Source organism: Mustela nivalis (assembly GCF_964662115.1).
Source record: "Mustela nivalis genome assembly, chromosome: 2".
In the NCBI taxonomy this organism is placed as follows: Eukaryota; Metazoa; Chordata; class Mammalia; order Carnivora; family Mustelidae; genus Mustela; species Mustela nivalis.
Genome location: NC_139021.1, coordinates 132443814 through 132469486, shown reverse-complemented (window position 1 = coordinate 132469486; position 25673 = coordinate 132443814). Strand labels below are relative to the sequence as shown.

Below are 25673 nucleotides of genomic sequence, written 5' to 3'. Positions count from 1 at the left end.
GAAGCAACAGCAGGTTTGATCTCAGCCCACAGGTCCAGAAGCAATGCGGGAACAAAGTTAGTCATGACCCCCTCATCAACCAGGCACAGCGCTTCCATTGGTCAGGATTTGCCGGGACAATCTCCCTGGAGTGGCCTGGAGACAAGTCCTCCCACCTCATTTCATAGCCGGAGAAACTGAAGCCCAGAAAGGGCTTACCACATCTCCCAGGATGGACGTGAGCTTGACTTAGGAAATTAGGAAAGGGATAGCTCCCTCCCCCATAACTCACATGCCAGAGGCTCCCCCTATACCCCTGCACCTGAGCTCAACCCGCCCCCACCACCCCCACCCCTAGGCACTCAGCTACAGGGAGAGATGCAGCGAGGCAGGGCTTGGGGAATGGTGCAGTTCAGTGCCTCCAAGCTGTGGTCTCCTGACCTTGAATGAGACGTAACAAGACCTCCCTCGTGGGCTTTGTGAGATTAAGACAACACGTGCGGTGTCTGGCACCCGTATGGCTGTCCACCACCCCTCCCTTCACGGCCGTCCCTTAGCCAAGTTCATGTCCTCACTGCCTCACCTCAGCCTCTCAGACGGGTCTCCTGGCTGATGCCCGGACCCCAGCCCCTTGCCCACCCCACCTCCCACCCATCTCCCGTACATATCCAGCCTCAGCGAGCTTCTGGAAATGCTAACCCAACTCCCGCCATTTCTGGGCTTAAAAATCTGTCAGTCCTGGCTATGGGATAAAGTTGAAGAATGCCTGTTAACTTTGTTCAGGTGTGCTCACGGTAGTGCGGTTGTGTTTTGCTTTTAAAGAGCCCCTAAGTTTTAGAGATCCAAAAATAATTTATGTATGAAATGATATGTGATTTGCCTCAAACTAATCTGAGGGTTGGGTACAGCGGAAATGAGCCCGGCAAGCTGTTCATCGCTGAGCTAGGCGGGCAGTCGGTCTGTGAGGTTCATTATACCAGCTCCCTGCTTTGGTGCGTGTTTGAAATTCCCTATAATAAGTTTTTCAGACGTGGAGGGACAATGGATGAGAATGTGGGAGAATGTGATCATCATGGGCAGGCACAGGGAAGTCGTTATACTACATACTTTGGTGTGTATTTGTACGTTTTCACGATCAAAATTTGTTCTGAGGTTGTGTTGCTAAAGGCAAGTCTGTCTGCACCTCCTTGCTGCCCCAGGATGGAGCACAGGTCCTCCAAGAGCTGCACTCATAACCCCAGCCCCCTTGTCACTGTCCCAGCCTCCTGCCCACCCACCCCCCCCACCCCCGCACTTGCCTACACCTCATGTGCTGGAATCCAGGACCACGCTCAGCCTCCAGACATTCCTGTCTGTGTCCGCCCCCACGCACCTTGCCCTGTCCCTTCGGTGCACATCTCCAAACCCCATCTGCCAAAAGGTCTCGGTTGAGCCCCCAAATGGCCTTCTCTAGGGAGCAGATCTGATGCTTCCTCTGGCTTCCACCCTGGTGGAAGTGATTGCTGCTTCCTTGCAGCCCCTATGACTCCTGTGGCCAGGGACACGGGCTGCAAGGGGCAGGGTGTGTCTTTGTCTTCATGCGTCCAGAGCCTAGCACCAAGCCTGAAGCTCAGTCATTGTCCCCTGAGTATCTTGAGGCCTCATGAAACACTGGACATCCTCTGGCTGCCCAAATCCCAGAGAACCAGGATCATTTCCTGAGGTCGCCCTGCCCCCTGTTGGTGGAAAGCAGCTTTGCAGGGATGGGTGGACACAACACGGGGTTCCTAGCACCCTCAGAGCCCATAGCTGTGGTTCAGCAGAGAAGGGGAAAGCAGGCCACAGAGGCATGCAGAGTCCATCTCCATCAGCCCCCTCCCACCCCTCGGGGCTCCCATGTCGGCCCACTAAAGACTGTCCTTAGGGATAAGCCACACCCTCCCTTGCCACCTGATTCTGGCCAGGAGCTCCCCAACATATACATACCTTGTCTCTGCCTGGCCCGCTCCTGGTGCATCTTCATGGCATACACCGAACATCCCTGCAGGTGGGCACTTTATTGCCCCCCACATGTAGAGTTACTCTGTGTCCCTCTATGACAGCCACACCACAGCCCTTGAGGATAGCACTTGTTGCCTGTATTACTGGGGTACCTGACTCCTTGCCCAGACCAGAGGGTCCTTGAAAGAGACCACTTGGTCTCAGCATGGCAGAGACCCACTAAGAACCAAACTCGTGGGTCTGGTTTCTACCACTCCTGCCAGAGCTCCCCACTGTCCCTGAGAATGAAGGCTGAGTCATTAGACAGGAGCAGGTGGCAGTTTTTGTCTCCCTGGGGAAGAAATGAAGACTTTCTATTTCTAATGTCTAGAACAGTCCTGTCCCGTATGATAGCCCCCAGTCACCTGTGGCTCTCCGAAGGTAGCTGACCTACCTTTCCATCAGCAGCAAGTACTTTTTCCCAGATGGCGGGAGCCACCCCAGAACGGAGAGTATCATTAAGGGAGTGAGCACCCCCAAACTGGGGGCATTCAGGGCACCCTGGGGACGCCTCATTCTAAAAACTAGTGGCCACCTCCAAGGGTGCTCAGGACTCTTGGGCTGCTCCAAAGCTGTCTTTCAGATCTCATTTCACCCAACAACATTTAGTGAGGGCTTGTCTGAGCCATTCGCTAAGCTGAGCACCAGCAATATGATGGGGAGGGGCCACATGATCTCTGGGGGACAAAATCATCACCACTGCCACCACCCTGATAGAGAACCATTGTCCCAGACCCTTCTGGTAGGTAAGCATGGTCCCTATGAGAGATGGATGGGAAAGAGTCATCTGTGTTAGGGGTGGGGGAGGGAGCAGCCCCCCTGCTGGAGTCTCTGTGGGCCCAGGAAGGAGGGCAAAGGCGGCAGGTTTCAGGATATCCGCCAGGCAGAGCCTGCGGTCCTTGCCCCCGCCCCATTCTGAGGCTGTACGCCCTTTAGGAACTGCTGAGAGGGTCCCTGAGGAGCAGCCTAGGCTGCTGGGGGCAAGGACACCCACACTTTTGCCTCGGAGAAGGCTGGTTGCTGGAACAGAAGCATGGATCAGCAGCAGAGCAGGGGCCCAGGGCTGGACAGCAGCGCCCTCTGTGGCAAACGTAGAGGCAAGCCACTTGGAAAAGCAAGACTGCTCCCAGGGAATAGAAGCTTTCCTTTGGGAGGAAGCTTTCCTGGGGTTCGTGCTTGGGGCTAGGGACATGCCTAGGGACATGCGGTGGAGGAGGAGCCTCCGGAATATACTTTGCACTTTGAGCCATTTGGGGGTGTGGGTCTCTACCATGCACTAATTGAAGAATATTTTAAGGGATACCACTTGCATCCCAAGGGTGGGAAGCATTTATATCTTCAACTATCATCTCAATATCCCTTTCCCCTCCCTCCCGCCCCTTGTTGCAGAGCTCAGCATGTAGAAATCCAATAATAACAGAAGAAGAAGGAAAGGAAGACAGGAGGGAAGGTACCTCGTCCTTGATGATCCTGTGCTCAGGAAGATGGCTGAAAACAGACACGATGACCAGAATCACGAACTCAGGGAAGCTCACAACTGGAAGGGATCTAGGGTGGGAGGTGGAGAGCTCTGTCCCATGCAGCTGTCCCTACAGCAGCCCTAACCAGGTCAGCATTTAGCTGCTGCCAGCCAGGTACAACAGAGCCCTCTGCTCTTGAGGGAGGAAGCCCTTGTCCCCTGTGGGACAGGCACGGCTGGTTTAAAGTTCGGCTAACCCACAGGAAAACATTAGAACTCCATAAGGCAGCAGTGGGACTGCAGACAAGGTACCATCAAAAATTCACACCCCACCTGCCCACCCAACAATAGCCAATTAGAAATGTAATGGGAAAAATATCCCATGCACAATGGCCAACCGAGACTATAAAATATCTAAGAGTAAACTTAATGAGAAATGTCCAAGTCCTACACAAGGAACACAATAAAACTTTACTGAAGACATAAAGAAGGCTGAATAAATGGAGAGATATATCATATGCTCCAGATGGGAAGACTCGACAATATGAAGATGTCAATTCTTCCAAAATTAAATCTATAAATTCAATGCATTTCCAATCAGAACCTGAAAGGGATTTTTATAAGAACTTTACAGGCTGGTTTTTAAGCTCATCTGAGAGAGTAAACAAGTAAGCATCACCAAGAACCTTTTGAAAAAAGAAGAAAAATGAGATGAGAGTTGACCTTCCAGATACGAAAACACGTTGTAAAGCCAGAGTAATTACAACAGAGAGGAGTTGATGCATCAAAGGAACAGAACGAAGACTCAGAAGCCACGCTATGGGGATCATGGGAACTGGGCAAAATGTAAGAGCAGAATTCAGATTGGAAGGGGGCAAGATGGGCCAGTTGAGATATGGACAAATAGTGTGGGATTTTCCCTTATCCACTTGGAAACAGAACAGTAAGTATTGTTCTCCAGTTTTTTGTTGTTGTTGTGGTTAGTATTAGTATATCTGACATCATGCCCAAAAGAAAATTCCAGAGAGATTAATAATCTGAGCACTTTTTACCAGCTGTCCAATATTTGTTCATTCTCAGTATGAGGAAGTCCTTTCTAAGCTAGACCTGAAATCCAGAAGTCACAAAGGAAAAATCAGATAGATCTGCCTGTCTAAAAATTTAACATTTCAGGGTGCCTGGATGGCTCAGTCTGTGAAGCATCTGACCCTTGACTTCCCCTCAGGTCATGGTCTCGGGATTGTGAGATTGAGCCCTGCGTCAGGGTCTATGCTGGGCATGGAGTCTGCTGAAGATTCTGCTCCTCCCCTAGCCCCCTCCTTAGCACCTCCCTGCAAAATTTAATATTTTGCTGTGTCGCTAAGCTAAAAAGCAAACGAGATTCAGAGAAATATTTACAACATCTGTAATAAATAAGGGACTATTATCCTACAAATCAACAAGAAAAGGACCATCTGGAAATATGAAAAACAAAGACTGCAGGCCGGTGGGTTGGTGGGTGGGGGGTGCGGAGGAAATCCAGGGCATGGGCTTTGAAGAGCAGGCAATGGGCTGAACCTGCTAGGGACCCCTGAGGGACCATGTAGAACACGTGAGGATTGCTCCCCCAAGGAGCAAGGGAGAGGATTTGACCCACAAAGCCCTGGTACTCACTGGTGGAGAGTGGGGCATTACCCTCCCAGTCTAAATGTCTAGACAGCTTGTTCTAGGGGTGGAGAATGCCCTCAGGTGGAGGGAAGCAGAGAACAGCAGTGGGAAGACAGACCATGCATGTGACCTTCACCTGGGGTTGCGAAGGCACAGGCATGGTGCTGGGCACTTGCCACAGACTATCTCATTTAGTCATTGCAAAAAACCCTACAAGGCAGCTATTATCATCGTCATTATTATTATTACTCCCATTGTACAGTTCAGTAAACTGAGGCTCCAAAATGTTCAGTAACTTGTCTAAGATCCCACCTTTAGGCCAGTGGAGGAGCGTGACCTCAGAGCAAATGTCACTCCAGTTCCTGCGGTGGCCTCCACATGGTGACCCTCAGTGGGCATAAGGCGGCATGGAAAGGTGATTTTTACCTTTCTCCTTATTATGCCCGGCCATATCAACACTCTTCTTGTTAATTTTTGTTGTGTGTGTGTGGGTTTTTTTGTTTTGTTTTGTTTTGTTTTTACTATAAGCATGTGTTTCTTCCATAATTAAAAAAAAAAAAGTTTGTGTGACTTATTCGATTACAATGTGTAAACCTGAAACTAAGTTATCATTGGATGTCAGTCTTACTTCTTTATACAATAGAATTAAAACATTTTTTCCTCAAGGTTGTATATTTTTTGTTTTGTGTTTTTTGCTTTAACTTTTTAGATCCTTAGCCTAGGATCTGGCCAAAAAAAAAAAAAAAAAAATTAAAGGTAGGGAAATGTGAGTCTGAGCGGTGTCCCTTGTAGATCCTACTTCTTGAATACCGTTGGTATGTCGCTCCGTAGCCATTCCAACCAGCAAACAGACATGAATGTGGATTTGGGAAGCATTTGTTGAAAGCATCTTAAGCAGATGGCAGAGTGCCAGACACCGTGGGGAATTCAGAGATGCCATACTGCATCCTGCAGAGCAAGGGGAGGAAAGGAAATGTACTGAGGACACAGATGCAATAAAGCATGGTCAGGAAGTGGGAGGGGCCCATGGGAAAGGCCCGGGGCAGGGGTGGATTTACTGGAGCAAACAGATTCTGAGCCTCAGAGCCCTGCACCTGAATGGGACCCAGCCAGGAAGCAACCTGCTCATATCCTTTTGTGAAATTGGCAAAAGAAAGATATTTTCATATTTTAAATACAATGGGCTGAGCCCCTTGTCTTCTGTCTCTCCAACATCGTCCTGAGGTTGCTCACCTCAGGCTGGGTTGTGTTTGGCCAGATGCTGGTTGGGTTTGGGGATCTGGCTAAGGGCAAGCTGAGTTGGGGATATGCTTAATTTGTCTTCAGAAAAAAGAGTACATGGATGTTATTCTCAGTCATTTCCATGTCTAGATGAGCTACTGCTGGCCATTCTGGTTGTAGGAATGTCTTCCAGAAATATTCCCACCTCCTGCTATGCAGAATCCTCAGGTAAGTGACAAAAAGGTGTAGGGCAAGACACTGTAAGTGACATGAATGCATCCCTTGGACCCTGGCAAAGGGTACATGGGTAATGCAGGAGAGAAAAGTCTCTTTATGTACAGAGCCAGCATCTAACCTCTAGAACATTCTTCCAGTTGTCAGTTGGGTAATATTTGTAAGTAGGCATCTTCATTTTGGTCAACACCTGGTTAAAAAAAAAAAAAAAAAGACATCTCAGGGCACCTGGGTGGCTCAGTCGGTTAAGCATCTGACTCTTGATTTTGGCTCAGGTCATGATCTCCAGGTCCTGAGATCGAGCCCCACACCAGGCATGGAGTCTGCTTGATAGTCTCTCTCTCCCTCTGCCCCTCCTCTCTTTCTAATAAATAAATAAATCTTTTTTTTTTAAAAAAGACATCTTCTCCCTTGTTAGCAAAATTCTCAATAATGTAACATATTCAATTATAAATAGTTATTTTTTTCTTTGTGTATTGCACAGATATAATGTATCAGAATTTCATTGTTGGTCAGATCCAACTAGCAAGTCTGCATATGTGTGAGGTCAGTTTGTGCATCTAAATTATGAACAAAATAATTAGTCTTTCTTCTAGCATAATGATCAAAATTTATCTTCCTATTCTCTCTCTAAAAATGCTAACGGAACTATCATCATATGAAGCAATCAAAATGTAGAAGAAATTGTAGGAAATAAAAACTATTATAGGTGCATGTCAGCCACCTAATTAAAATATTCTATTATCTCTATGAACTCTGTGATATTTATGGCAGTTCTTTTAAATTTGCAATTTGTTGTGACTGCCTTTCTCCTTCTAAATAAATATTCACATTTGAGCCTAAATTTGTGTGGAGAGATTTTTTTTTTCTGTAATTTGTGTTATTTTGCTTAAAGAAGGCCTCCCCAATTGCATATACATTAAAGTTATACAAAAATTCTGGATCTGCCTCTACTTCTTGGAAGAGGTCATTAATAAGTCATTTTATTTCTTTTTAAATTTTTATTTATTTGAGAGAGAGAGAGAGCACTAGCAGAGGGAGGGGCAGAGGAAGAAGCAGACTCTCCACTGAGCAGGAAGCACAATACCGGACCAGTCCCAGGACTCTGGGACTGTGACCTGAGCCAAAGGTAGATGCTTAATCAACTAAGCCTCCCAGGTGCCCCTATTAAGTCATTTTCATGGAGGATGAAATTCTGGGGCTACGTAGAATGGGAAGATCAGAAGATGGCCCAAACAAATCCAGACATTATGAACCTCTGGCCTCAACTAGGGAGCCTCAGAAGTTTCCCGGGGCCAGACCATGCCCCTGGAGCCTCAAACATGCCTGACCCACGGTCCCATGCTATGGAGCCTAAAGGACAGCCTCCCTTTCCACCTAGAACAGCATCCACCCTCTCTAGGTGCTCCATCATGAGGATAGTAGACTCTGGTCCTTCATGTAAGTCATCAGATACTTCCAGCATCACTTCCCAGGCATACAGTAGAATTGCATTTCCCCCACTCCCTCCGAAGCTAGGCACAGCCATGTGAGCTGAAACTGAGGGGTCAGAGCTAACCCATCCTATCCCCATCCCACCCTTGTAGTGATTAGTGATTGTGGAAATAAGGAACACAAGAGATCTCCATTGGCCTAGGTCTCCATGTGACTACAATGGGTAGAATCCACCTGTCACCCTGCACTGGGCACGTTGTGAGAGGAGGGAGCTTTGGCTCTGTTAAGCCAGAAGGAGTTGGGGGGCTATTTGTTACTGCAGCATAACCCACTCCATCCTGACAGAGGCATGAAATGGAGAAGCGAGGCTGCTCAGACCAGCATGTGGCCCCAGACTGCTTGTTTATTCATCTGTTCACATTCCATCTTTCGAGAACATGGCTCATGAATCAACACATACCCCACTGGGGCAGAAGGGGCTAGAAGGGACATGACCCTTCCTACAGGAAGATGACAAGGCATTTTCACCAGAACATTGCCCTACTCCAAACTTTCCTCAAACTTGCAATAGCAGGGATAGGGTGGCTGGATAAACACTCCTGCTCAAAAAGGGGAAGGAGAAAGAGGTACATGGCAGTCAGTGGGCCTTAGCAAGTCTGAAATCCAGCAGGACATGCTCCTTGTAAGATCCTGGGTCATAGCCCAGTCCTGCCCCTGGGAGTGAATCTTCATAGCTCTTGGCTTAGAACACTGAGTTCTTGCCTCTGAAATGGGGCTTACTTTTTCTTCTTGATAAGAAATGCTCCTGTTTGAAGTACAGTCTGAATTCTGTCTGAATTCTACTCCTAGAAGGCAGGAAGTACACTGGACTCTTTGCCTTTTCAATTGTCTCTTTTTCAATCCAAGTTGTTAGTGCTATTACCAATACAATTCTCTTAAAAATTTGGTGAGGTTCCTATGAACCTTATGGAGGTTTATTCTATTAGACAAAAATTCCAGCCACAAATCTCAAGAGAGGCCCCTCTCTGCCTTGGGCTGTGAGTCAGGGCAGGGCAGGATCCTGTCCTTGGGATTTTTAACAGCCCTCCTGTCTGACAAAATTGGTCTAAGAATCACATCCTAAAGATTCTTCTAGAAGACATGTTGTCTACCTGAAAGTATGACACACACTTAAATCTCTCTAAGGTCATAACAAAGAGTCTTACAACTGCTCCCCTGAATTGACCTTTACTGTGAAGTCATTTCTTACTTTGAGAATCTTCTGCAACCCGGAAAGATTGTCCTGGGACCTCTCTGTTTCCTATAAATTCTGCTTTAAAAAAACAAAAAAAAAAAACAAAAAAGACAAAAAAAAAAAAAACAGGTCAGGGTTCCTGGCTGGCTGAGTCTATAGAGCATGCAACTCTTGATCTCGAGGTTGTGATTTCAAGGCCCACAGTGGATATAGAGATTACTTAAAAAAAACAAAAACAAAAACCACTAATCTGCTCACCATTTCCACTTTTCTTGGTGTTATCATAGGCAGCTAGAAAGCTCAGCACAAGTTTATTAGATAATCCCTCTCCCTTCCAGGTAACTTAAAGAGATAGTCTTTGTAATTGTTCCTAAGTCCTCTTTTTTCCAAAAATTTATTCACTGTGCCTTTAAAAAAATTTATTGACATATACATATAAAACAGTTCATAACTCATACAGGTACAGCTTAAAGAATTTTCACTAACTGACATACCCACATATCCCACACAAGGATTCAGGAACAAAACATTACCAGAAGCCCACTCACAATCTCTCCAATATTAACTATCACAGGGAAATGATTGTCCTGAGATTTCACACTCCAGGCTCATTTTTCTAACTCAAGTTTATTGAGATATAATTTATATATTCATACTTCTTGGCAGAAACATCTAGTCATGGGACACCACGATCATAATATAATAAAATATTATAATTACCCCCCCCAAATTCCCTTGTGCCCCTCAGTAGTCAGGTCCCCCCACCAGCCCCTTGTAGTCAATCAGGAATGTTTGCCCATAGTAGTGTGGGTTTCAGAATGTTATATACATGGAATGATGTAATATGTCATATAATATGGTATGTAGACATCCGAAATGCTGTCCCTTAGCATAATGTGTTTGGGACTCACCCACTACACTGACCGGGTCCACGGTCCACTGCTTTCCCCTGCTGAGTACTATTCCACTGTCTGGATGGACCACCTGTGTTTATTCATTCACCTGCTGATGGACACTTGGATTATTTCCAAATACAGCTGCTGCACACATTTGTATGGAGGTCTTTGCATGGACATGTTTTCACTTCTCTTGGAGTAGGATTGGTGATTTATAAGGTAAGGGGTGTTTCACTTCATAAAGAACTGCCAAAGCATTTTCCCAAGTGGCTGACTTATTTTGCATTTCCAACAGTGTCCTGTGAGGTGCGGCAACCAGGGTTGTTCCTCCTGCTGGAAATGAAGCCACAGTGGGTCTTTACGAGGGCCCTGGGCATGCTTGATATGTGGCCCCTCTCCTAGTGACTTAGGCTTTTGCTCCTTTGCAACAAGGGTCTGTAAGAGGAGGGAGGGGTTGGCCCTTTCCCCACAGCAGCTGCCAATCCCCTCCACCCTGCTCCTGGTTGGATCTTCCTCCCATCTTCCACCCGGCTCCTGCCAGAGTTCCTCTATGCAAACTGTCCCGGTGTCTGCAGCCCCAGCTCCTCAGGCTGGCATGCCAGCACACACCTGGCTCCCAACTATTTGATAAGACTTGAGCTGATTTCTGGGGTCCCTGGGTGGCTTAGTCTGTTAGGTATCTGCCTTCAGCTCAGGTCATGATCTCGGGGTCTGGGGATCGAGCCAGGGTCAGGATGTCTGCTTAGTGGGGAGTCTGCTTTGCCCTCTCCTTCTGTCCCTCCCTCATCCCTGCTCTTGTGCTCTCTTTCTCTCTCTCAAATAAATAAATAAAATCTTAAAAAAAAAAAGATTTCACTGATTTCTTCCTCTCCACGTATATGGAGGCTGTGTGTGTCCCTCTCCCTCCCCAAGGGCCAGCACAGATGAGTCTGTCTGTGCTCCTCCTTTGGAATTCAGGCTCCTTGGTTGCCCTGTGAGCTCAGCTTCCTGGTGAACAGAAGAAAAGTGCTGATTTTGTAGTATATCCAGGCTTCCCCATGTTAGTGTGGGAGCAACAGTCTGCAGCTTTCTACATCTGGGGTGGAAGCAAAACTTCCCGTCTTTGCAGCCTTCCTTCCACCTTCTTCCCACCACTGCTTCCAGGCACCTTGTTTTCAGCAGTTCACTTCCAGCTACCGAGTTTTGTTCAGGAATCCTGTTCTCCATTGCTGTGTGACAAGCCACCCCCCAAATCTGGTGGCTTACTATTAAAACTTGCTACTAGTTCTCATGGTTCCATGGGTTGACTGGTCTCTGCTGAGGTCTCACATGGGACTCCTGGGGCTGAAGTCATCTGACAGTCTGGATAGCCAAGGAGCCCCCGCCCCACGCTGCAGCATGATTAGCGGAAGCCACAGGCAAGAAGATGGACAGTCAAGGTCCACTGGAGAACACTAAGAATGCTACATATAAAGGGGGACCTTTCACATTTAAGTCTTATGTTTATCTAACCATAAAGTTAACAGGAGAAAAGGAAGATTATTATTGTGGCAGGAAAATCATCAGATAAATCCTGAAAAGCACAATGCTATAAGGCCAAGAAAAAAAAGGAGTAAGTCCCATATACCAACATATAAAATTTCTACCAACAAAGGACACTATGGAAGAAGTTAATATACTGATGACCAATGGGAGGAGATATTTGCAATACTGAAAATGGACAAGCAATTAATGTCTAGATATAAACTCCTGCAAATCAACTTAAAAAAAAACAGAACACTGTATACTTTAAAAAAAAAAATGGGAAGACTATTAAAAGGCAATTTACAAGCAATAAGCCCCAGGTGCTAACAAGCAGATGAAGAGGTGCTCAGAACCATTAGTCATCAGAAAAACAAAGTAAAAACAGTGCACTATCATTTTATACCTATTAACGTGTTAAAAATTAAAAAGCAAGATAATGCCAAGGATGAGTAGTATGTGTGAGCAATACAGGGGAATAGAAACCCTCCCCTACATGATGCACATGATGTGAGGACCAGAGCAGCCCCTGCCCACAGCGTCTGAAACTATTTTTGGATACACACCCATGAGGGAATTGCTGGATTTATATTCTGCGTGTGTTGCACACTCACAGGCTGGGGGGTGGTGGTGGTGGAGGCAGGTTGTCGGAAGCGAGCCGAGCATCCACCACTGGAGGAATGAGAACTTATGCTGGGTGCTCCCCACGGAGCAGCAGTTAGAAGCTACACATGAAGTGTATATACCAAAATGGCAAAAATAGGTGAAAGAAACAGAATGAGACACAGCACATGGATCTATTTACAAAAAATAAATGGCACAGAGATGAAACAACAGCACCTGTTGCCAAACAGATACAAACAAAACTACATATCAACACGTTAGATTTTTGCAGAATAACGCACTGGGAGGAGAGGAGTAAAAGTGGACTATAGTGATGAAGGTTAATGGGAAGGAAAAACGTTTTTGACTGTTAGAGGACTTGTATTACCTGACTCCAAGACTTACATGGCTCCAGGAATCAAAATGTATAGCATTAGCATCAGGAGGGACAAACAGGTCAATAAGCAGTCTAGAGTCCACAATATATGTCCAATTATAAGGAAACCACACATATACCTTCAACTGAGTTTTTACAAAGGTGTAAAAGCATTTCAGGGGAGAAAGGAAGAACTGGATATTCATATGCAAAAAAGTGAATTTGGATCCATAATGCAATGCATAGGAAAAATTAACTCAAAATGGGTCATAGACCTAAATGGAAAACCAATAACTATAAAACACAGGGAAAAAACGTCACAAAAAGGAAACATAACAGAAAAATCTTCATGACGGTAGGGTAGGGAAAGATTGTTTTAGTTGCAACACCAAAACACTAATCCATAAAAGTAACATCGGATAAATTGGATTTCATCAAAATTAAGGGTGTCTGCTCTTTGGAAGACAGTGTGAAACACAAAGCAGTAACTGGCAAACCATGTCTCTGGTAAAGTGCCCATATCCAGAGTAAAGAAGTCAAAAACCAGTAAGAACCCAACTCAAAAGTGGGGGGGGGCAGGAAATTCGAAGACGATTATCAGATTTACCAGTGAAAATAAACACCTGAAAGTGTTCAATATCATTAGCCATTAAGTAAACTCGAAGGAAAGCCACAATGAGATACCGCTACACACCAGTGAGAATGACTGAAATGAAAAAGATTGACCGTAGCAAAAATTGGTGCATCTTTGAGGATGTAGGGAAACTGGAACTCTCACACATTGCTGGCGGGCACCTAAAATAGTACAACCACTTTAAGAAGCGTCTGGCAGTTTCCTAACAAGTTATAAACACACATGTGCCGTATGAGGTAGCCATCCCACTCCTAGACCTTTACCCAAGAGAAATGAAAGCAGATATCTAAGTTGACTTGATGGGAAAGCGCACATCCCACTCCTAGACCTTTACCCAAGAGAAATGAAAGCAGATATCTAAGTTGACTTGATGGGAAAGCGCACAGCATCTTTATTTGTAATAATGAAGAATTGCAAACAATCTAAATGCCTATCAACAAGTGAACAGATCAACAAATTGTGGTATAGCCATACAATGTAGCACTATGAAATAAATTTTACTTAGCCATAGAAAGGAAGACACTATTGATACACGCAGCCACAGGGGCAAACCGCAAAGTGACAACGTTGAGTCCTAAGGAGCCAGGCACAAGAGTGTACACTGCATGCTCTGCATTTACATAAAATTCTAGGAAATACAACCTAACATATTGTGCCCGGAAGCGGATGAGTGGTTGTCAGAGAAAGGAGGACACTTGTAGGGACGCTGGCTATGATATGTTTATGAGCGTGACTGTAGTGATGCTCGCAGGAGAGCTAACAGACGTCAAAAGGCATCATACAGTACATTTTAGTTCTGTGCGGTTTCTTCTAGGCCAATACCTCCATCTGTTGCCTTTAAAAAAGAAAAGCGTAATCTCGCGTCCAGGGTGACACGGCTGGTAAGCGGCAGAGAGCGATTCAAACGCAGAAGGCTGCACCTGGAGCCAGTCCTTCCCAGCCCCTGAGCTCCGGGTAACAGCAGACCGGAAGAAGGGGCTGAAAGGGGGCAGAGGCCGAGTGCGCGGGTCGCGGCCGAGTTAACGATTACCGGTGGGCGGGTCCTCTCGGCCCCTCCCCGCCCGCGTCCCCGAACGCCCCGCGCCGTCCGCCCGCGCCGCCGCCACCTGCTGCTCGCTGGTATCCGCACCTGCGCCCGAGTCCGCACCTGCGCCCCGTCAGCACCTGCGCCGCGCCCGCACCTGCGCAGCGCCCGCCATGGTGAGGGGGTCGGTCGCCGCCGCTCGCGGGGCCCGGGCGCGCCGGAGGGCGGAGGAGAGGAAGGGGCCGATCGCGGCGGCTGCGAGGGTGGGGGACGGTCCTTGCGAGACACCCGCCCGCCGGCCGCTTGCTAGGCTTGGAGAGCCAGGGCTAGGCTTGGAGAGCCAGGGCTAGGCTTGGAGAGCCGGGTCTCCGCCCTGCTGCCACCCGCACCCCCAGTGGCGCGCGAGGCGAGCTGAGGCCGGAGAGGGGCGGTGGCGCGGCTGAGGCCTGTCCCTGCCCCCAGGCCCTTGTCCGCGGGCCGCCTCGCAAGCGGGGCGTGGGCGGTTGGCCCAGGGCAGGGGTGGGGGAGGCAGCTGGTGAGCCTGTAGATATCTGCCCCCTCTCAGTGGCGGGTTCTCGTCCACATGGGGGTGGGGGTCGTCCGTGTGTCAGAACGTGAGTAGGAGGGAGGCTAGTAGGAGTCTGTTTACCGCCGCCCTTCTGGCTTGCACTTCCGGCAGGGTCTGGCCAGGCCCTCTGCGCACCCGGCGCTGCCCCCTTGGCCTCGTAGCCAGGCCCTGGTGCCTCGCTTGAGGCTGCGCCCAGCAGTGGGGACCGACTGCTCAGGATCAGCCCTCCTCCAGGGAGGGTGTTCCCCCAGGAGGGCCTGGGCCCTGTGGTCAGTCCTGCTTCATCACCTCCACCCTCTCTCTAGCAGTGAAGTGGAGCCCTGGCTGGGGAGAAGGGTGTAGACCTGGGAGCATTACTAAACAGCCCCTTTCAGATCCCAAAGCCTGAGGAGCAGTAGAGACTGCGGTTCGGGGCAGGGCTGGTAATCAGTAACCGGAGTGCACACTCCCCCAGAAGGCTTGGCCAGGCCTGGCCTGTGATTTACTAAGCAAACAGTGCCCCTTTCCCAGTCTGACCCCAGCTCTCAGGGGGGCCTGTCCTCTCAGCCCTAGGCTATGAAATCCCAGAAGACACTAAGGGGCACGGGGTGCCTCCTAGGAGCTCCCTATATCCCCCTACTTCTTTCTGGGCCAGAGAGCGAAGCAGTGGGTTCTGATCCCTGGGCTGACATCATTCATCCAGTTGCCTGGATACATGACCAGGCTTATCAGCCCCAGAGAAAGGGCCGGCTCTGGATGGAGCAGGGTTTGGGGGCAGGATGCAGAGCTCTCAGAGCTGAGGAACCAGACCAAGCCAGATCAGTCCAGAGAAAACAAGTGTTTTCAGAAGGGAGGGAAAGATTGACTTAGAGGAGACTGTACTGCTTTTCTAGTGCGACCCCCACAGCCGACCCCACACCTGCAGGACCTAACAAGCCCTTTACAAAACGAGATGGCAGGCCCTTAATAAGGATGGACTTACTCATAGGTCCCATAGGCTCCTCTCACTGATCTGAAATGGAAGTTCTGGGCCCCTTCTACCTTTCAAGCCAAGGGAGGTAACCATCCTGCTGTCCAATGCCAGAACTGGGACTTGACCCAGCCCTGCCAACACCCCCATGACTGCCAGGCTGCGGGCTGCCTCGTGAAGCTGAATTAGCCTCCCTCACATTCTCTCCCCAGACCTTGCGGGTTCATTTTTCCTTCAACACTCTTACAGTTTCTGTTGGAGGAATCACAGTTCTGGGATCCCTTCCGTGCCTAGGCCTGGATCCATCCCCCCAGAGAATGGAACTGGCCTTTGCTTCCGTCTGTCTCTGAAGGTTCCACTCAGCCCCTGAACTGTGCCAGCTCTGGCTGCCTGGAGGGCACTTTGCACAATAGGCAAATAGGCCAAGGGGCTAGGTTTGCCAGTCGGCCTTGGCCAAGTTACTTCCATTTGGCATGAGCTCTGTGGCTCGGGCTTCCCAGGCTGATGGAGTAGACGAGAAGGTGGGAATCCGGAACCCCCAGGCCTTGCAGCTGGTACTCAGGGGCTGCGTGGTGGCGGGATGAATACCCACTGGGAGGTAGTACCAGTGGGGATCAGTTCTGGTAGAATCACCTGGAAGGTGTTGTAAGCACTTGCTCCTTTTCCCTGGGCCCAGGATGCAGATTCAGACCCCTGTGAGAACAATGTCTGTGCTCTGAGGATGGAGGGGGACGTGGGGGGGAGGAGAACCATGGTCATGTTCTCTTTCTAGGCCTCAGTTTCTTTGTGCGGACCTGGGGGTGAACTGGATATAGTCTGTAACAGAAAAAGGAAGGTTGGACAGTCCTGGGTAGTCTTTTTCTGAAAAGTTGTGTAGTAACACATTCGCATCTGGGTTTGATTTTGCTTTTACTCCCTCATTGATATGAGAGACCTATGGTGGGGTGCTCTGTCAGGCTTTGGGGACAGGGGCGGGCGGGGGGAGTGTTGCTCAGTCCCAGTGACTTGCGTCACAGGCTTAGTATTTTCTGTTCTCTGAGCAAAGTGTCAGAATCTAAGAACCCATCAGTGCGTGAGCCAGGGCCCCACCCCCAGGGCAGGGTGTCCGCCTGAACGGCTCCCTGTCCATTGCTTTAGACCACGCCACCAGAGACCCCATGGAGGTCAGCCAAGGTCCCCTCATGACTGGGGCCCTCTCCTGGGTCCTGGAGGGAGAAATGCCCATGGGCCTCTGCTGATTTCCTGTCTTAGGCCGGCAAAGCGCACAGGCTGAGTGCCGAGGAGCGGGACCAGCTGCTGCCAAACCTGAGGGCTGTGGGGTGGAATGAGCTGGAAGGCCGAGACGCCATCTTCAAGCAGTTCCATTTCAAAGATTTCAATCGGGTATGTCGCCTGGTGGGACAGAGTTTCTGACACTCCAGAACTTGTTCTTTCCCTTGAAGGCCTTGCCACCTAAGCCCCTCGGCCACTATCCTTGTCGGGCTGGAGTGTCCTTGGGGACGGGAGTGGGGGGCATGGGTCTTGGGGGTCTCCACACCTGGAACTCTTCGAGCAGCCCTCTCTCTCACAGCGCTCACCCGGGTCTCACTTCACTTCGCAGGCTTTTGGCTTCATGACGAGAGTGGCCCTGCAGGCCGAGAAACTGGACCACCACCCCGAATGGTTTAACGTGTACAACAAGGTGAGCGAGGCGTGCCTGCTGTGCCGGACCGGCCGAGCTCTGAAGGCCCTTCCCTGGCCTTCCCTAGGGGCCTCCCCACCTAGAATCAGCACCGTCACCCCTATGGTAGTCGGGCTCGCTACAGACTAGAAAAGTGCAAATTAAAACACTCGTGAGCGAACATGCGGTTAAGGTGCACAGTCGGCACTAGGAAAGCTGAACCACAGAAGGCTAGGCCGCAGGCACTAGCCGTATTCATGGCTCATAGCTCTGTGGCCCAAATCCTCCTGAAGGTGTGGTGTGGAGGGATGAAAAAGTAGTCACCGGAGCTGAGAACACACGCACAGCAGACAGGTCGGACCGCAGGCTGTTGGAGGGCGGTCACACGACCCCTACCACAGACCACGGCGGGAGGGTTGGCAGTGTTGCTGGAGACAGTCAGGAAGGCTGTCCCCGGGCAAGAGCGTGGTGACCAGCTACCACCCTGGCCTGGAGCGCTCTGTGTTGCCGACCCGCACAGCCCTGACCCTCTCTCGCTCTGGGCCCGAACCTCTGGTTTTGTTCCAGGTCCATATCACCTTGAGCACCCATGAGTGTGCCGGCCTTTCGGAACGGGACATAAACCTGGCCAGCTTCATCGAACAAGTAGCAGTGTCCATGACCTAGGCCCTGCCCTTCCTCTGCGAATTCTTCAGGGAAAAGGAGTGACTGAATCAGGAATCTGGGGGGGGTGGAATCCAGGGAGCCAAGATGTTGCTGCAGCTAGAAGGGCCAAGTGGACTGTGCTGCCACCAGCTAGGGGAGAGTCCTTGCTGTGGAACGAGATGCCGGCATCAACGCCGACCTTTCCCCAAATCCCTCTTCATCCTTGGCGCTCTGTTATATGTATACTAATTGAGTCTGATCTCTCTCTGGAAGACTTCCTGGCAACAGTATTGGTCTTTTTGCCAGGCTGCATCCTGCTCCCTAATTCATTTCCCAGGAAGCTGTGACAAAGAGGTACCAAGTCTTAATCTCAGAAACCAGGACCCTAAAGTCAACCTTACCATATGTAACACAAACACCTGTGCTTTTATGTCTTAAATAAAACTAGTGTTTCACTCGGTCTCAGGCTCTAGAAATTTCCTTTCCACAGTCAATCCAAATTGGAGTCAACAGGCATTTAAATAAGCACTCTGTGGGAAGCCCTGTTCAAGGCCCCGGGGTCAGAGGACCAGACCATGGTCTTCATGTAGCGGAATTAAGCAGGAAGCAGTTCACTACCACGGGGCAGGATGGATGAAGTCAACACTAGAGGCAAGGGTAAAGAAATGAGTTAAGGGAACATGAAGTGATTGACAAGGGTAAGTCTGAAGGCTTCACTGACTTGTACCTTGAAAACCTGAAAGGGATTCTTGACGCAGCAGTGGCCAAAGGGGTACCATGACTAACAGGTAAAGGTATGCAAGTACCATGTACTTGTGCGTGGTGGCATCTGGGATGAGGAAGGCAGTCTGCAGCTGTTGTTGCATTCCGGCCTACAGCGTCCCAGGGCGGGGAGACTGCTAATCCCGGTAGGGTCTTGCAGTTTCTTAGAGACTTAGCCCTTCTCGAGGCTTGTGCGCTTTGAGGCTTGTACGCTTTTACTGTGTGAGGGAGAGGGCAGAAATTCTAGCTTAGGAGGTGCTGGGCTACTTTCCATCCAAGCAGTTAGGGACTGGATTCCTACAGATAAGTCCTCCAACCTAGTGACTCCAGGATACTGTTCCCACTAATGCGCTGTGACTGGGAGATGGGGTGAGGCACAGAGCTCAGTCTCCTCTCCCCCCAGTGCACGCGATGCACATAGCAGTCCACGTGTGCCATGATGCAGGACTGTGGGAGGCCCTTCTGATGGCTTCTCATCTGAGATCCCCTAGCTGGATGCAGGCAGCTTCTGCATTCTAAGCTGACTTGCAAATGCCAGGGTTCCTTGGAGCAGACATTCAGCAATATTACAACCCAGGATGAGCTGGTCACATAACCGGGGCCAAAAGAGAGGCAGAGGTCGGTGTCTGAGAAAGAAGCATGTTGTTGTGAGAGGTACCGGCAGAATCTGAGGATTGACAACACCTATGTCAACGGGAGGTTCTCAGAAAACTTATTCTGATGGTGGCCCCCATCTGCTCCACTTCTAACTTCCCTTTTCCTAAGTGTGCTTCAATCTGATGACTGTGGCTTAGGGGACAGAAGCCACCAGACACAGAGGTATGGAGCACGTGTTATGTCACCTCCCTGCCTCTGCTCACCGAAAGATCAGGAGCTGAAAGATGCCAACCTAGAAGAAACTACAGTTCTGTGACAGACTTTGCTATAAGACAAAGACATTAATGATACTTTTTCAAAAACAAATGTTTATTCTACAATTCGTGCAAATAACTGAAGTTACAGGGGAAGATGTTAAGGAGAGATTATGAAAAAAAAAAAGCCCAAGAAAAAGAATGCCAATTAAGACTCCCAACTTGAGAAAAGGCTTGGACCCAGGCTGTAGTTGGCAGCTGTCAAGTCAGGCCTCTGAGGAGACGTAATGACGTCTCTACTACTGGGTCTGGCTACAAGTGGCTCGCTGCTACCAAAAACCCTCAGAGAAGGCAAAGGGGTTCACAGCACTAAGTAGCAGGTATAAGCATCCAAACACCAATTCTTGGATTGGGGGGGGGGGCAGGCCTCATCCTCTAGGATTAACCCTAAAGCAAGCAGGTGCTCAAGAAACCAAGTCATTTAGCAGAAAACTAGCAAAGACAGGCATTCCTTGACTTGACTCTAACAAATTCCAAATGGGCTGAAATGCTGGTTCCCGAGTGACAGGCCCCAGGACCTGTGGAAAGAATTCTTACTTCCTACTTGTAATGGAACAAGAAGCCCAGCGGTTACATGTGCAGAGAGATATTCTGAGGGGTTCCATCAGCTCCCAAACCAAATGCAGGGCTTGAAGCCAGCGCCCAGCTGGCTGGAGCCCCCCTCGGGGGCTCCATCATCATTAAGGTATAGGCAGAAGATGGTGGTGAAGAGGACAGAAAACACAAGGCAGATCCGGGCTCTGGGGAACTAAAGGCGTGAGTTCCAGACCTGTCGAAGCCACTACCCTGAGACTGTGTGGCCACACACAACCATTTCACCACAAGGGGGCGAGCTCCCACCAGCAGCCAGGTCTCCTGAGGCCACCACCCCTCCAGGGATCTCCCGCCTGCCCCTCCAGAAGCAAATGAATACAACCACATTGGTGACGGTTTTGGTCATTTAATTACTGAATTGCTCTTTAAGATATTATTGCTGCAATCAGGAAGGGAGCACTGAGCTGGGAAGAAGGAGGTTAAACAGAAAAAAAAGAGGCAAGTACCATTTTGCAAGTATAAAACCAGTAATATTAAAAGTGACATGGCAGTATATAGTCTGGCGGCTACTCCCTCCGTATAGAACCCAGACACTACCGTTTCTGCATAGGCCAATGTGACATCTGCTAGCAACACAACATCTGAAGACATCCTGCCTGCCTCTGCCAGACTAGGTGTTCTAGGGCGCAGGTATGCATAGAATGGAAAGCCCGCAAGTGTCAGTCAAACTAAGGCTCGTGATATAAAGTGGCTACTGTAGGTCCCTTTGAAAAAACACCACTGCCTCCGGGGCAGCAGTGCTGTCACAGCAGAGGAAGGGCCCGTAGACACCGGAAGCAACAACATGCCCATCACTCTATCTGGCACAGGCTTCTCCATTTTCGCTGCCAACAGAGTGGTGCCAGGGTGGTTCTGGGTCCCGGGTACTCCTCTGACACCATGATTGCACCAGAGACCCAGAAGCACTGGTGCACAGCTCCGGCCACAGCAACTCTCGGGAGGTGTCCCCCAGTTCAGCGACTGGAAGGAACTTGGCTACCATGTCCAAAAGATCTTAGCATCTCCCTCTAATGAGCATGCGCGGACACACACACACACACACACACACACACGCACACCCCACCCACCCCCACTCCTGGAACCCACAAGGCACAGGAGGAACACACACTCCAGCCCGGCAATGACACAGCCAGCTAGTCACAGTTATTGTGGCGGAAGCACAATGCCAAAGGCCACTTCAGACACATGTGCTATGAAGCCCCGGGGAAGGTCTGGTCGTCCTGGCTCTCCCCGCCAGCATTCCCAGTGAGGGCATGCAGGAGGACAGCAGCCTGCAGAGGCTGAATGGTTCAGAGGTCCCTGAGAAGGGGAATGAACAGAGGACATTTTCTCATGACTTTATCCTAAAGTCCTCCCCTACCCAAATAAAAGCTTGAAGACTGACCCATTTCCCCTACAGCCTGGGTCAGGAGTAGCCCCTCGCTACTCAGTGCTGAGGAAAAAGGCACACGGTAGGTCGTCTTCAGAGGAAGACTGTGGCTCCACCTAGGTCAGGGCCCTGTGTAGGGGTGAAGAGGGCAGGGAGTGGGCGCAGGGTTTGGTTCTGTCCCTGCACCACCCTGAGAAACTAGTCTTAGGAAGGAATCCCAGGCCCCAGGCCCCAACTGACAGTTGCCATCATGCTTCCCTAGCCCAGAGTTAGCCAGGGCTGAGAAGTGTCCAGTACCTGAGGCTAAACTGCCAGAGTACCTGGGGAGCCAAAGAGACAGAAAGAGGGAGGAGGGATACACGAATGCTGAGAAGTTTCCTTGCCTTGGAGGCTCTCTCATGCCCCCTTACACCCATCTAGGGTAGGTCAAGGCAACTGTGAAGGTGCTCTGAGCTGTTCCTTCAAGCAAACATACTCGCAGATGAGAGGGCTTATAGCAGCGGGGGAGGGGACGGCCACCACCAACTCTGGGACATGTATTTGAATGTGACAGAGAACCTGAGAAAAGGCTCTGGTTTCTGATCCTTAGCAGCCCAGGAGAGGGTCCAGGTGTGCTCTGAACACTGCCTGTGCAGACAGGCAGTGCCAGGGCCAGAAAGGCCTGGGCTCTCTGAAAACTGCAATCCCTTCCTAATCCAGGGCAGCAACAACAAACCAATGGGAGCCCAATTTCAAGCACATATCTCCACAGATGGGGCCACCAAGTATCAAATGGGAAAAGAAACTGAGCTGCACTACCAGTGACTCTCCGAGACAGACAACTCACTACCCAGAGAGGAGGCGGAGAAAGCCTCACGCTTAGAGGGCACCTAACTCCCACCCGGGAAAACATCTTCCAATCTGCCTCGCCAGTCTGCCTGAGAGAACAGAGAAGCTTCTTTATCACGTAAACCCCCCCAGCCTCTGTAAGGACTCAGGTCAGAGCCGCTGCACAATGATTAAGTGAAGTTGAAAGCTAGAAGGTAAGAGAGAGAAATGACTAAAACAATTCCTAGGGCAACATCTGAGAACAAGGGCAAAATAATTATATAATAGGCTCCTTCAGGTCTCCACATAAAGACCACAGGAGGAGGACGAGAGGAGGAACAAGAATCCCAAAGATCAAGCTGTCTCACGGTCTGTCTTGTCGTGCTCCATGGAGCAAGACCAGATGCTGACCCTGCACACGGCCCATTCTGCACCCCGAGCACCGTCTGGAGGCCAGGAGCCCTTCGGGGCCAGAGGGTCCAGGCTCAGCGCGGCTTCGGAGAACCATTCATCTGGCTGCTCTGAGTTACAGTGTCAGTGCTGAAGAGGCTGTCCAAGAAGACTGAGGACAATTCTGCGACCAGGTTCCTGTCAACGGTCGTCTGGGCCATGCCGTAGATCGCACCCTACAAATCCAGTCAGAGTGTTAGTGGCGACAGTGTATGGGGGTGGAGACGAAGATGCGACTTTGATTCTCCCCCACCCCCCAGCAATCCCCACTTTCCACGTCCTCTCCACACCCTGGCTCCACACCCACCCAGGCAGCACTTCACAGGTACTTGCTAGTCTGCCTTTCTGCCCAAAGGAACTGACCCATGGGATTTGCCAAAGAAAATTCCAGAGAAAACACGCTTATTGTCTTTCCTGTGTCAAAATTTTCCATTCAAAGGGACACGACCACCACCTGCCTCTGTAGGACATGTTCAAATATATAAGGTACGTTATCTACAGCATGCCTCACTTGAGACCAAAGAGCCTGGAAACAGGTGAGGCAAAGGTCATGAGCTCCAAGGAATAAGGTTTGCAGAGATAGAACAGAGGCAGGAAGAGACTTGAGGTCACCTGGTTCTTCCAAACGCCCCACGACACCTAAACTTCCATAGGAAGATGAAAATCCCCAGCGTCCCTACCATTCCTGTGGTCTTTGCTTTAGGATTCTTCATGATTTGAGTGACAGACTCCCGGATGTCCCTTAGGAACTGTACGGCTACGCGCTTCCGGGTGTGTACTAGCGTGATGCAGAAATGAATACTGTGGGAGAACAGAGAGACAGGCAGAGATGAACCTTGGGGAAAGAAAACCAAGTTCTAAAATAAAGGAGCCCCACAGACTGGAATTTATCACTCGCTTCTTCATGTTACTTGTGAGAAGTGTTCCCAGTCCTGGAACTCGGGGCTCTCAAATACACGGCTGTCAAGCCTGGCCCGGCACGAGGGGGTCACACTTCCACGTGAGCAGCAACATCCCAACAAAAGGGAGTACAGGCTGCCTATTCTGTCCCACCTCTCCCCTCAGAAACTGCCAACCGCTATGCCTTGAGCCACGGGGCCACCAAGGGGATGCTCTCCTCGCAGATGATAACCCCCCACATGCTCAGGGCCACGGGGGTCCTGAAGGACTTCAAAGCTCAGAAGAAATGCTCACACCCCCTGGAGGGAGACTGAGGCCCAGAGGGATCATGAAGAGGAAGAAGCTGAGTGCAGGTGGGACTGGCAAGGGCACCACCAGGTGAAAGGATCAGGGTGCCCCGAGGATACCTGGGGGTGGGGGGGTGGGGTTCTGCCCTTGGGGAGCCATGTTTATTTACAGGCATCACGGGGGATGAGATGACAGAAGCCTATTATAGATCAGGGCAGTGGGCCTGAATGATGAGAAGCCTGTGGAAGGCAAGGTTCTAAGCTAAGTATGACTCAGGTCATGAGTGCGTCCAAGAACAATCTGAAGGTGGTTACGAGATGGGGCGCAGAGTACACAGCCCAGGAAGAGGATAGGGTCTGCTGTAAAGGGGTTCTTGACCGACCAATGGTCCCCAGAGTTTGAGTAATGCCAGGTGGAGAGATGAAATCACACAGATAGTCCATCGGCCCCAGGGCGCTGGCCTCGCCGTCAGTCTCTAGGCTTCAGGTGACCCCGCTACACAAGCTGCTGGGAAGTCACAGAGCACATCGAGGGCAGGAAGCTCTCCGGGGCTTACCTGGGCGGGAACTGCAGCTGGTTCAGGTTCCAGCCCTTAGCAGTCATCAGATTGAACAACCGGTAGATGTCAAAATCTCGGGAGCCCAGAGCAATGACTGACAACTGGGGATTCCCAAAAACAAAGATGCCTTTGACATTTTCCAGTCTTAAACAAACAAAAAAAGGAACAGAAAGAAAATTTCAGCCACATATACTGCTTGGGTCATCAACTCTTTCATCATGCAACATCTCCCCTATAGCACAGTCTCCTCTTTTAGGGCTTCAGCTTGCTCACCTTCTAAAATCAGGTGGCAAGACTGAGATCAGTGGTTCCCAAACATTACAAACATCTGAAAACCCAAACTCCACTGAGCTCTGATGAGTCAGAGTCACTGGCTCCTACCCTGTCTGCCCAACTCCCAAATTATGACGTGCCCAGGGGCGTATGAGGCATAAAAGACACACTTAAAAAAATAATCCTGGAAAAGAACCCCTCCGTGTCTGCAATTTAAAAAGTCATGTATGTAATCCCTAAAGCAAGAAATGGCAGAGCAGTTCGCAAACAGATGGGTGTATTGGCTGCGTATATGTAGGCTTTGTTCAAATGAGACATGCCTCCTGGCTGCTTTCACTCACCCTCCAGATTCTGAAAAAGCCTCCCCGGGGCGGGTGAGCCACAGAGATGGGTGGGGGGGCGGTGTGCAGATATACATGAACAGGTGTGTCAGAAAATGTGCTGCGTAGTTCTAGCTTCATCCCGGCCCTGGGTTTCCCAGCCCGCCCTTCCCCCACTCCCTCTGCCTCATCTACCAGCAACTCTAGTCCCACAGGTTCCGCATCCCAGAAATGCCCGTCCGCAGACTCCCATTCCAAATGGACGGGATGAGAAGCCTGGGGGGGCGCAGCAACGTGTGTCGTGACTGGCCCTCCCAATGATGATGACACACGGTCACATGTGAGAGCCGCAGTCTGC

The 25673-nt window shown here is 49.9% G+C and overlaps 2 protein-coding genes across 10 annotated transcripts in view; one reads left to right on the top strand and one right to left on the bottom strand.

Moving 5' to 3' along the window:
- The first annotated feature begins 13609 nt into the window (after positions 1–13609).
- Positions 13610–18542, top strand: PCBD1 (pterin-4 alpha-carbinolamine dehydratase 1). Its single transcript, XM_082715638.1, has 4 exons — positions 13610–14436; positions 17029–17160; positions 17378–17458; positions 18005–18542. Exons 1-4 carry the CDS (start codon positions 14434–14436, stop codon positions 18101–18103), a joined length of 315 nt encoding a protein of 104 aa, XP_082571764.1. The 5' UTR covers positions 13610–14433; the 3' UTR covers positions 18104–18542.
- Positions 18543–20679: 2137 nt separating this feature from the next.
- The window catches only part of SGPL1 (sphingosine-1-phosphate lyase 1), a 67711-nt gene continuing 62717 nt past the window's right edge, over positions 20680–25673 (bottom strand). For all 9 annotated transcript variants that reach the window (XM_082715409.1, XM_082715408.1, XM_082715412.1 and 6 more), the window contains 3 exons: positions 24720–24866; positions 23656–23776; positions 20680–23151 (listed from right to left, as the gene is read on the bottom strand). In XM_082715409.1, the coding sequence (XP_082571535.1) occupies positions 23011–23151; positions 23656–23776; positions 24720–24866 (409 nt within the window). In that variant the 3' untranslated portion in view covers positions 20680–23010. The remainder of the gene's footprint in view (positions 23152–23655; positions 23777–24719; positions 24867–25673) is intronic.

Coding starts and splice junctions, on each gene's coding strand:
- PCBD1 (XM_082715638.1), top strand. Junction 17,161..17,377: donor ATTTCAAAGATTTCAATCGG/GTATGTCGCCTG, acceptor TTCACTTCGCAG/GCTTTTGGCTTCATGACGAG. Junction 17,459..18,004: donor GGTTTAACGTGTACAACAAG/GTGAGCGAGGCG, acceptor GTTTTGTTCCAG/GTCCATATCACCTTGAGCAC.